General features: G+C 40.4%; 1 protein-coding gene across 10 annotated transcripts in view; it reads right to left on the bottom strand.

The window, feature by feature from the left end:
- Positions 1 to 2,098: 2,098 nt before the first annotated feature.
- Positions 2,099 to 13,308, bottom strand: part of LOC126334773 (arfGAP with SH3 domain, ANK repeat and PH domain-containing protein) — a 1,031,989-nt gene continuing 1,020,779 nt past the window's right edge. For all 10 annotated transcript variants that reach the window (XM_049997423.1, XM_049997407.1, XM_049997360.1 and 7 more), the window contains one exon: positions 2,099 to 4,504. In XM_049997423.1, the coding sequence (XP_049853380.1) occupies positions 4,396 to 4,504 (109 nt within the window). In that variant the 3' untranslated portion in view covers positions 2,099 to 4,395. The remainder of the gene's footprint in view (positions 4,505 to 13,308) is intronic.

Genomic DNA, 13,308 nt, shown 5'->3' with positions numbered 1-13,308 from the left:
GATGTGCCAGATTGCTCTTCAAAGAATTCAGATACTGAATTAAGAACTGTGTTCAGTGGATTTGACAGTAGTTAAGGGGTGGCCCTGGTAAATGACTCTTGGGTGCTGGGCTTTGAAAAAATCATTAAGCATATACAGATGAAGAAAAAAGGGATTCACTAATTCCTGATAAAAGAAATGGCAGAATACTCTAATTATAGTAAGGCCTATTACGATTTGGAGAGTTGCATGTAATTACTTGTCTTCATTCAAGCAAGTTAATATTGAAACTCATGGACTACATTATTGTCAAGTTTTAGTAGTTGTGCCATTGTAAATCTCTGAGTTAAAATGCAAATGCTTCCATAATGCATGCTAAACAATCACAAGTAACTCAAGACATGCATGCTATGTCAATTTCAGATTGTTGACAAAACGATGCTTCTCTTGCTCTACCTCACCTGACACACAAAGAATTTTTATCACACATTGAACGGCCAGTCAAACAAATTGCTTCTGCCAGAAGTCTGTATTGTTCAAACCAAAACACACAGTAAGTGTGATTTTTGAAAGCAACCATTCTGGAACAGTTTATGCTCTTACAGTGGGGTGATTTGTCAGTATACCACTACAGAAATCAAAACCTTTCTTTTGATGATATCAGAACGAACTCTGTTACTTCTCACAATAGATTCATAAACAACTGTGATATCGTATCTGAAGTACACTATGAAATTTATTGTGGCAGTCTCTTCTTCCTTTTCTTAACCTCCCTCTGCCCTCTAGAACTCTACTGCACCATCTCATGTAATTAGCAAAATTACATCATCTCCACTAATTTCAAGTTGCCGCCACTCATACCTCACCTGTCATTCAACATCATCTTTGCCTCTGCACTGACATCTCTGCCCAAACTCTTTGCCTTTAAATATGTCTGCTTTTGTGTGTGTGTGTGTGTGTGTGTGTGTGTGTGTGTGTGTGTGTGTGTGTGTGTGTGTGCCTATCCTTTTTTCCCCCCTAGGGTGGGCCTTTCCGCTCCCGGGATTGGAGTGGCTCCTTTCCCTCTCCCTTGAGGCCCACATCCTAATGTCTTTCCCTCTCCTTCCCTCTTTCCTGGGCGGGGAGGGGTGAGGGGGGGGGGGGGGCGTTGGTTGCGACGGCTGGAAATTTTGTGTGTGTGTTGTTGTTTTGTTGTGCCTGTCTGCCAGCGCTTTCCCACTAGAAAGATTCCGGGACTTGCCGGGCGGGGGGCGCCGGTGGGCAGGCACAGTGAAGTGGCACGCAGGCGCGCACATGGGGTTTCTGGCTTTCGCAGCCGACGTTTGCTTCTTTGGCGAGGGGGGGGGGGAGGGAAAAGGGGATGTGGGTTTTGGTGGAGAGGGTGGGGGAGTCGTTCCGGTCCCGGGGGCGGAGGGACTTGCCTTGGCGGGAGGGAGGGATGGGTGTGTGCTCGCGCATCCTTCCCTCTTTCCTGAGGAGGCAACCGTTGGTTGCAAAAGCTAGAACTTTTGTGTGTATGTTTGTGTGTTATTTTATTGTGCCTGTCTACTGGCGCTTTCCCACTTGGTAAGTCTTGGAATCCTTGTTTTTAATATAAATATAGACAATTTCATTTATGGGCTAGCAGGCAGAATATTCTGCCTGTTATGCCAGCACTCTTGAATGCAGAGTGTTTTATTAGGTTAAGACTCTATACAGTGTTTCTGGTGCTACCATTGGTGAATTATTCTCAATGTGTGTTAAAAGTGACAAGGACACCCACATAATAGTTTGTGGCGACTATTAACTAGCCATAAAAAAGTTCCAGATCCGATCTCATTAAAGACCTGCACAGTACTGACTTTTACATCATTTTCTTGAAAGAAAAACACCTGGCTCTGCCATATTTTTTCCTTTCCTTGAGAGCTGATGGTGAGGGCGGGGGCAGGCGTGAGTCCCCCTTGCCCTCAGGTAAGGGCACCCTGAGTAGTGGTGTTAGATACAGGACTTGGGAGATTGAATGTACAGAACATGAAACAGAATAGAGCATGCAATTAATGAAGAAGTTTGTAACTGTGCTGAAGAGTTTAAAAGATATGGAACTAGTGAAACAGCGTTACACTAATATTTAAACACACTGTCACACTGTATCAAATATTTTATTTTTTGACTCCATATTACATTTATCATTTATAAATTCATTTTTCTGCCAACTTAAAATAGTTTGTGCTCTATTTAATGAAAGCTTTTTCTTTTATTAGACGATTCAAAACTTGTCTTATTTCATCAGAATCTCTCTCCACCAAGCAATGTGGAGCAGTGAGTATTGTAGGAATAAATAAAGTTTTACATTTTTAACGTGCTGCATCCTAACAGCCTGCATTTTGTAACTACAGCTCATTGATAAATTAATCACATATTGCACAATATGCAATATAACTATAAATATATTTATCTTATATGTATTACTTATTTACAATAAAAATATGGCTTAGGACTACTCCTTTAGACAATATTTACACACGTTAGATTTAATATTATACAGAAAATGTACAGTAACATTTATATAATTGTATGCAGATAAAAAACAAAATCTTTGGTTTTGAAAAAGTAACATTATTTTTGATCTTTTAAAAGAAAAACAAGATAACTCATTAATCTTCTAGTGCTACATTGCCAATATAGCATCACATGAAGGCCACTACTTGCCCATTCAAGAAACTGCAAAATCAGTTTTAATCCTTCATTTATCTGTGTGTGTGGGGCGGGGGGGGGGGGGGGGGGGGGGGCATAAGGGAGAGGGGAGAAGGGTGTGTAGAAGATCAAAATATTGTCGAGTCTTTCAATTGTTTTAATAATTCAATGCAACAGGCAAAGAAAATAAGGTATATTACTGTGAGAGGGGAGGGGGGATGAAGGAAGGTAAGCAGGGAGGGGCTGGTGGAAGCAGCAATGAGGGTAGGTTATGTGACAACTTTTTTTTTCTTTTGGTTTCCTGTGTGATCCACTTGTAGTATACAGAAAATGTATATTTCATTGTTTCAACTGAAATGATGATTATATTTCAAGATACAATAAGCACTCAAAAACATAGTTGCCCCAAGCTGAATGACATCAGAATGTCTGGTAGCCAATTTCTCTCAGGTTGCCCATAGGGCACAAAAGATTTTACAGTGTAATTGAGGACAAATAATGTAGGCCCTTCTTACAAAGTAGCATTTGTAAAATACTACCAAGGCAATTTAATTGTGAGCACTTTATCAATACAGCAAATGACTAAAGGTCAGACCTACTGGTACTTCAAAAAGAGCTTGTGGTAATTTACATATTACTAAATGACAGCATTATTGTATATCTACATCCAAAAATAATTATATATAGCATTGAGTGCTTATGACTTTTCTTATAAAATGAAAGTAACAAAAATAAAAAGGAACTCAACATTTTTTATGTTATGGGATTTACACTAACAACATTCAAAATATTATCACATTCTTTATAAGACTCGCAAGGCTGGGGTGAAGAGCTACAGCTGTCCTACACAGTCATACCAATCAAGCTGAGAAATTTGAGTTTTACGTGTTTGCCAGCAAGCTCCATTATCTTTAACCACTCAATTAAATGATTGTCTACATTATTTTACTGCATAACAGGAAAATAACATTGCCAATAATTAATTTTATTGCAAAGAAATTACTGCAAACAGCTCTGGTACCCCAGTGTGATCGGAAATGTTAGGGATTAGATCTCTGAAGATGTCCCAACAATGGCAACAGCTTACAACAATACTCAATATATTACTCTGAATATCTACTTTGCTATCCAAAATTTACTATTACATTAATAAAATATTACATATTTGACTATCTCATTTTCTCTTTGTATGTTTCTGAGTACATCTTTGTAACCTGTGGAGTATACACATATTCTACAAAGCACTTTAAAGTCTTGCACCCTCATGACTAGTCAACAGCAACACAGACATCAACTGTGCAAATTATCCACTATTCTTATGGCACTGGACAAAAATGACATTTGGAACAAGGGTATAGCTGTTACAACAAATTTTAAATGCCACTCTGCTTCTGTGGGCAAGTTGTACATCACAGCCACCACAAACAGCATAAAAGGGCATCAATGATAAGGATGTCAGTGCACAGTGAATTTGGAGTATTAAAGTGAGAAGTGAAGAGGCCAATAAACTGTAGCCCTGCATAAATTTAGTTCCTCACAAAAGCTATATTTGAGCCTTACTGACCACAATAAAAATAGAGCTTTCTCAAAAATGCAGTATGACATGTTGCACAGTTGCTCAACAGACTCAATCTGATAACATGTAAACAAAACTGACAGGGAACATCCCCTTTCGTGATGGTTGCCCTTCCACTTCACCCTCCATCCAGTTCTCATCATCTGTCTGTGTATTGGTTACAATTATCACCTCTCCTTCCTTGAAGGAAAGTTCATCATCGTTATCGGCCTCACAGTCGTAGAGCGCACGGCAACGGCGGGGCGCCGGTGCAGGGATGGCTGTGGACGTTGTTGGCTGTGTGTGACAGGATTAGTATTAGTTAAAACACAGTGGCAAGCACATTCTATTCAAACACACTCAGGTTTTTACATTAATTGCACTCAGAATACTAAAACTAAGAATAATGTTTCAAAATGTATTAGACAACATGAACCAAAAAGTCCTAAAACAAAATCGCTAATTCACACATGCAAGAATAACATTATTTGCCACAATTCTGCAGTCATCCACTACAACATGAAGCTGCATATATGCTTCCTATTTTTTGTTTTGTTTTGCTACATTTCTGCATAAAATGAATGTTGCATTGATCCTGTTAACACAGCTGAGCTGCCTCACCGCATTCTTGATTCTTGCTAGTCAGGACAGTACTATTTCTTCACACTCTCTCTCTCTCTCTCTCTCTCTCTCTCTCTCTCTCTCTCTCTCTCTCTCTCTATCTATCTCCTCTCTCAATAAGTAAAAGAAAGTTGATGCATGGTGTTAAAATTCTTTACGTGACTTTCTTTGTGTTCTGTGTCACCTTGTATTTAAGAACATTCAAAGTTTCTTGCATTGTTTCAAATAGGTCTTCAGGTATTTTCTTCAGTAATAATATTGTCATTATTGACCTCCTATGACTCTGATATATGAGAGGCTACACTTTATGCCTACAAAATAATTTGGTTTTATGTTAGTAAAGTTGTTTCCCATGTCACTTTTATTATGATGGTGGATAATTTTATGGAACTTGCATTGTAATTTATTAATGTAACAATCTTTATGCTCGTGGACAGTCCCTTCTGACACATGTATTTGTTGATGCAAACCATATAACCATGTTGACTTTAGTACATCGCCTATGATTAGTCATTATATTTTGGAGCCATAGTGGAAACAGTTCTAATCATATTAATGATTCATGTTCAGAAGTTTTGTCAGTGTATTACTTAATTTTACACGAAAACATTTCAGCCTGTTTGCAGAGCACCTGGGATTTCTGAAATTTCATAGATACACCATATTCTTCTATTATTTTATTAAAATGTAAATTTATTGTGGCCTTCCATTTTCATGCATTCTCTGTAGTGTGCATGTGTTGTATCAGCACTTAGCCAGATAATTATGAACAACTAATGTGTAACGAGACTGAATAGCATTCTTAAAGCAAACAGGGACAGAAAAAAAGTTAAAAATAGTTATGATGTAAGTAGGGATCTGTCATTATTAACAATGTTAATTACTTGATATGGGTCATATTCACAATAAATGCTATGAGGTGAGAGATATCAATTACACAAAAGTTGCACACCACCCCATCACCCCCCCCCCCCCCAAATCTCCCACCACCATGCCAACTCCCACTCCCCTCTCACACACACACACACACACACACACACACACACACACACACACCTGTGCTGTAACTATATCCACTAAAGAGCAGTACAGATCATTACCTTTCTATGAGTGCATTTGTGATTATTACTTTGAAACAGATGCTTATAAGTAGGATGTGTGTGTGAAAAAACACATTTAACTCTTAATATCTTTCTTATCTACAGTGAATCCTTTGCATGTATGTTAGGATTATCCCAAAATAATATTCCACGTGGCATCAATGAATGAAAATATGCAAAATATTTTCTGTGTTCATTAAGTTGACTGTTATTGTTATTGATAAAGCAGCTGAATATAAATGCATTAACATGTCAAACACTGTACATGTGTTTTCTAGTTTCCATATTCATCTTTGTGGTGTCATTGCAATCTTCTTATCACAGCATATTAAATGGATTTGGCATATTTCTGATCGTAAAAAACTGAGTGAGGTATGTTTCTTTAAAAATTAAACCTTCTGTTATGAGTTTTCTGGAAAACCAGTGAATCACTTTCATAATGAAACATAATTTGCTGCTTGTTTATCAGCATGGACCAATTCTGTCAAACACAATGGAAAATCATTGATGTATAGCAATAGTACAGCACAGGAGTGAACCCTGTTGAGCTCCCATGCAGATGATGTGATGTTCTTCCATTTAAACTGTTTTAACTACAAAACTATATAATTAACTCTCTTTAAATTGTACTTTGTTCTAATGCAATCTTGGATTATATAAATAATTGTTTATATTAACTTTTCCAAAAATGTTATAGCTCTGCACAATAAATTGAATATGAGAACAGTTCACAACATTTAATACTCCTATTCAGGTTTCAATTACGCAGCAAAATACAGAAAGCCAATTGTTTGAATACTAGACATGGTAATTCTAAACTACAGGCACATATATACATTAACAACCAATGAAAATATGTGAAGTACACAATAAATACACATTAATGACCAACACGTGAAAAAGATCTAGCAACAAGATTACTGCTGAGTTTAGAAATGAAAAGCTAGTTTCACATTTCTTAGCTGATTAATTACTCATATATACACCGAGATGACACACCACCCTGGACCACAAATGACAAATAAAAGACTTTAGAAATATTTCCAATGGGGAACAAAATAATTATTTTTTAAATATACTGTTTATAACACACAGTCCCCTTAATATAGGTGATTAATATAACACACAAAATCAAATGGATACTAGGATATAAAGTCATAAAACAGAAAATCAAACAATGGAAAATCCAAGATGGAATGTAACAATGTCAGAAAATGATAGGTACCCACCATTTAGCGGAGATGCTGAGTCACAGAAAGGCCTAACAAAAGCTTTTAGCTAACAAGGCCTTTGCCAAAAACAGACACCTCCCCCCCCCCCCCCCCCCACACACACACATGACCATAGTCTCTGGTAGCAGGAGCCAGACTGTGAGAAGCAGTGCATTATGGGGGAGGCAACCCGGGTCGTGATAAGGAGGAGAGAGGGAGGGGGAGGGATAGCAGGGTAGGGATTTGGGGTGGTAAAGTGCTGCTGGGAGCATGCAGGGATGAGGTGGAGACTAGGGCTGCTAGATGCAGTCCGAAAATTAGACAGTGTCGAGACGGGGAGTAGCTGGAAAGGAGAGAAGTATAAAGACTGGGTGCATTGGTGTAATAGAAGGCTGTGTAGTGCTGTAATTGGAACAGGGAAGGGGCTAGATGGGTAAGGACAATGACTAATGGAGGTTGAGGACAGAGGGTTACGGGAACATAGGATATATTACATTGAGAGTTCCCACCTGTGTGAATCAGAAAAGCTAGTGTTGGTGCACACTGAGCAGCAGGGTAACCCAGTTGTTTCTTGCACACAGTTTCTCAGACAACCATGCAGACATACAGCTTGTTGGTTCTCATACCTACATAAAATGCAGCACAATGATTGCAGCTTAGCTTGTAGATCACATAACTGGTTTCACAGGTAGCACTGCCTTTGTTGGGATGGGTGATGTTTGTGACCAGACTGGAGTAGGTGGTGATGATACTGTGTAGGTTCAGTGGGTGACAGAATACCACTGTGGGACAGGTGGATAGGATAGTGGGTTAGACATTTCTCATTCCAAGACATGACGAGAGGTAGTCAAAACCCTGGCAGAGAATGTAAAAAAATGGCTCTGAACACTATGGGACTCAACTGCTGTGGTCATTAGTCCCCTAGAACTTAGAACTACTTAAACCTAACTAACCTAAGAACATCACACACATCCATGCCTGAGGCAGGATTCGAACCTGCGACCGTAGCAATCGCACGGTTGCGGACTGCGCGCCTAGAACCACAAGATCACCGCGGCCGGCGCAGAGAATGTAATTCAGTTTTTCCAGTCCTGGGTGGTACTGAGTCACGAAGCGAATGCTCCTTTGTGAGCAGATGCTGGTACTTTGGGAGATGTTGGGTGGCTGAAAAGATAAGGATGGGAGATCTGTTTTTGTACAAGTTTGAGATTGTAATTACGATCTGTGAAGTCCTCAGAGGGACCCTCAGTATATTTCGAGAGGGACTGTTTGTCACTACAGATGCAATTGCCAGGGGTGGCTAGGCTGTATGGAAGGAACATCTTGGTATGGAATGGGTGACAGCTGTCGAAGTGGTGATATTGCTGGTGGTTGGTAGATTTGATATGGACAGAGCTACTGGTATAGCCATCTTTGATGTAGAGGTCAACATCGAGGAAGGTGGCTTGATGGGCTGAGTAGGACTGGGTGAAGTGAATGGGGGAGAAGGTGTTGTGGCTCTGGAGGAACGTGGATAAGGTGCCCTCACCCTCGATACAAAACATGAAGGTGTCATCAACGAATTTGAACTAGATGAGGGGTTTGGGATTCTTGATATTTAGGAAGGATTCCTCTAGATGCCCCATGAATAGGCTGGCATAGGGCGGTGCCATGTGGATGACCATAGCTGTACCCTGGGTTTGTTTGTAGGCAATGCCTTCAAAGGAGAAGTAATTGTGGGTGAGGATTAGTTGGTCGTGGTGACTACGAAGCAGATGGTTGGTTTGGAATCCATTGGGCATTGGGAAAGGTAGTGTTCAATAGCAATGAGGTCATGGGGATTAGGGACATTAGAGTAAAGGGAGGTGGCATCAATATTCATGAGCACAGCATTGTATGGTTGAGGAACAGGAAGTGTGGAGAGTTGATAGAGGAGATGGTTGGTATCTTTTACATAGGAGGGCAGGTTTGACTTCACACCAATCTCAGTTCATTTTTGCATTTTACAATCAACCTGCTCCCTTAGATTTCATCTTTCTTCCCCTTATTTCATCTGTTTCATCCTTCCGTGATTTTGCACAAGTGTTTTTTTGCAAATTCCTTCAGATGTTATTCTAAGTTTTTTAGTTTTTTTCCACAATCATGGATCCTTGCTCCTTTCATCTGTGTCAATACAGAAAAGGTTTTTTATCTTTAGCCAGAACCCAGCCCCACATACTGTTCCTGCATTATTGCATGGCTCATGGAATCCCTTCAAATGGTCTTATCATCAAATTACCCATCTCCGGCTGCCACAGTTTCGCGTCACAAACCCTACCAATCAGACTCAGCCAAAGATCAATGTTGTACCCTGCCTGACTCAGTTCAATTCTCCATCCAACTGTAATCAACCCCCATTGCCCCCAAATCACCCCCTTTTAACTTACCAGAATTTCTCAAATTCAAACCTTGCCTCACCATCAGTCCCCAAATCCCTCAACAAGCAAACTAACCTTACATCTGCAGAATATCCACGATCCACCCCCTTAAAACTGATCCTGACCTTATAGTCCTACCTGCTGACAAAGGCTCCACCACTATTGTTTTGAACCGCAAAGATTACCTGGCAGAAGGACTCTGCCAGCTGTCAGGTTCATCCACCTACAAACCCTGCCACAGTGACTGCATTTCAGAAATCCACCAGGATCTCCAGTCTCTTCTCAAGTCCTTAATCCCATCCCAGAACCTCTCCCTGGATTCCATCTCCCTTCTCACCCCTAACAGTCCCCACACTCCTACCTTCTACATGATTCCTAAATTCCATAAACCCAACCACCAAGGACGCCCCCTTGTGGCTGATTACTGTGCCCTCTCTGAGAGAATCTCTGCTCTCGTAGACTAACACCATCAGCCTATTACCCAAAACCTACCCTCCTATATAAAAGATATTGACCATTCCCTCCACTGAATCTCCACAGTCCCTGTTCCTTTACCACATAGTGTCCTGCTAGTCACTACTGATGCAACCTCCCTTTACACTAACATCCATAATGCCCATGGCCTTACCACTATTGAACACTATCTTTCCCAACGCCCAATGGATTTCAAACCAACCACCTCTGTCAGGGTTTCGACTACCACTCGCCATGTTCTGAAATCAGAAATGTCCTACCCCCTGTCTATCCCACATGGGTATTCTGCCGACCACTGAACCTATAAAACATTTAATCCACCCCTACACAGACCCTGCTCCCAACTCCTTGCTTCATAGCTCATATTCCCATAACAGACGTAGATGTGAGGCCTGTCCCATACAGCCTCTTATCACCACCTACTCCAATCTGGTCACAAACATCAACAACCCCTTAAAGTCAGGGCTACCTGTGAAACCAGTGGTGATCTACAAGTTAAGCTGTAATCACTGTGCTGCATTTTACATAGACATGACAACTAAAAAGCTGTCTGTCCGCATGAATGGCCACTGACAAACTGTGGCCAAGAAACAACTCAACTGGACCACCCCATTGCTGAGTATGCTACCTGACATGACATTCTTCATTTCAATGACTGCTTCACATACTGAGCCCTCTGCACCAACACCAGCTTTTCTGATTCGCGCAGGTGTGAACTCTCCCTGCAATATATCCTATGTCCTGTAACCATCTGGTCTCAACCTCTGTTAGTCACTGTCCTTACCCATCAAGCCCCTTCCCTGTTCCAATTACAGCACTACACAGCATTCTTTTCCACCAATGCACCGAGTCTTTATACTTCTCTCCTTTTCTGCTACTCCCCCTCTCTACAATCTGTCTAATTTTCTGACTGCATCTAGCAGCCCTGGTCTCCACCTCATCCCTGCATGCTCCCAGCAGCACTTTACCAGCCTCCCACCCCTAACCTGCTATCCCTCCCTCTCTCTGTGCCAGTCTCCTCCTCACAGCCCCCTGGTTGCCTCTCCCAAAATGTACTGCTCCTCGCAGTCTGGCTCCTGTAGCCAGAGACTGTGTGTGTGTGTGTGTGTGTGTGTGTGTGTGTGTGTGTGTGTGTGTGTGTGTGTGTGTGTGTTTTGCTCTATTTCTGACAAAGATCTTGTTAGTCAAAAGCAAACATTCTGACAGTTCTTTGGTGCATCTTTCTGCGACTCAGCATCTCTGCTACGCGGTGAATAGCAACTACCCTTTTCATAATATTATTACATGTAACAGAAAAGATAAATAAGGAAATTATTTGTACATTAATTACTTATCATGCAGGAGAGTATGCATCTAATTAGCTCCTTCCATGATTTGTAAGAAAACAAAGAAGATTAGCCTCCAGTAATATTCAAAATGTATTTATTTTACAGTTTTAAGCACAAACCAACACAGCATGTACAAAAATGATGAGGCAGAACAACAAAGAGTAACATCAAATCAAAATTGACATGTGTGCAGTTAAACTGCAGAGAGCATTTTATCTAATGAAATAAGGTTTTGGTAAGGCACAGAGATGGAGGCGGGTTAAAACTGAAAACTGTGGACTGAGAGTGAGCATTAAAATTTAATAAAGGCTAATACTGATCACTCATCATTTCTCAATACTGTTAAAATAGGTATATGTTTGACAGCTTAAATAGTAATTTGGGTGTAAAATGTCACCTTTTACAATTCAGAAGAGGTCAATGCTTTTAGCGGAGATAAAATAAAGGTAAGAGCCTATTTAGTATAGGAGAAGTAGGACCTTTGCCTTTCACGGGCAAGTGCTCTACCATCTGAGCTACCGAAGCATGACTCACGCTCGGTACTCACAGCTTTACTTCTGCCAGTATCTCGTCTCCTACATTGCAAGCTTTACAGAAGCTCTCCTGCGAACCTTGCAGAACAAGCACTCCTGAAAGAAAGGATATTGCAGAGACATGGCTTAGCCACTGTTTTCATGCAAGATGGGGCAATACCTTATATTACTCGCCCCATGAAATGTCTGCTTCAAGGAATTTTTCACAAATGTGTTCTCAGAGGTTTTTCAGGTACATGGGCTACAAGATTATCTGATCTGAATCCATGTGACTTTTGGCTCTGGGGATATCTAAAGGAACACATTTACCAGGGACTCATTTGGTCTCTACCTGATCTGAAGGCCAGTATACAGGATAAAATTGCTCAGATACCACCGGAACTGCTGCAATTGATGATCACATCATTTTACAGATGCATCATCTCATTGATATCTCCAGTGCTCATATTAAACACTGCGTGAGTGGTGGGTAATAATAAAATCAACATTATGTCTTTCTCAATCATCTGACATTTTCTGCCTACATCCTGCTCCAAACCATTACATATGGAAATCTTTCTATACTTCTTTGTTGCTGTCACAGTTCCAGATTTGCACCTGGTGGCCAAATTTGGAACTAACTTTTCTTCAGAGCAAAACACATTAGAATATCTACAAGTTTTGCTGCCACATGATAATTACAGCCCACACTGGACCTCCATGAGTAGCTGCATTTTAATTATAACCATTCAGTTTATTGTCTTTTCAATTTTTAAACAACTCTTAATTTATGGACATGTCTCATACCAATTTCTTTCCACAAATAGCTTCTTGTATCAAACATGTGCCCCATCCCTATTTGAAATATATTATCCATTTGCATCTCAGTCCTCATATCTGTCTCGGCTATCACTTCGTTCCAGTTCAGTTTCACAGCTACCACACCTAACTCTTGTGCTGTTGTAACTCTCCATCAGTGAGGTGATACTGTGTTTGGCATTTCACTGATAACTTTTTGTTCTACACTTATCATAATACCAATGTTACTACAGTTGCCAAAACATTTTGAAAGTTGAATATCATATTGCAAGAGGTAAATATATGATAACAATCAAAATAATTGGACATTAAAAACTGTAATTAAATCACACTCATCTTAGTATTCCTGGAAAAACTTGAGTACCCTTAGATGACACAGACACAGTCAGAAAACCAATGCCCTGTGTTTCAATTAATTCGAAAGCTGGCCGGAGGTGGGAGGGGGAGGGGGGATAAATAAATTTGTAGACTCTGAACATCAACGACTGATTTTTAAAAAAATGGTCCCTCTATACACGGAAGAGGATGTAGGAAAGGTAAATACAAGCATCCTTGTGCCCCCCCACCCCCCTACCCTCCCCACCTCCACAACACGTTTCCAGAATGAGATTTTCACTCTGCAGTGGAGTGTGCGCTGATA

This window comes from Schistocerca gregaria, chromosome 1 (assembly GCF_023897955.1).
Source record: "Schistocerca gregaria isolate iqSchGreg1 chromosome 1, iqSchGreg1.2, whole genome shotgun sequence".
In the NCBI taxonomy this organism is placed as follows: domain Eukaryota; kingdom Metazoa; phylum Arthropoda; class Insecta; order Orthoptera; family Acrididae; genus Schistocerca; species Schistocerca gregaria.
The sequence above is the reverse complement of the archived record's forward strand: the minus strand, read 5'-3'. Positions and strand labels throughout refer to the sequence as shown.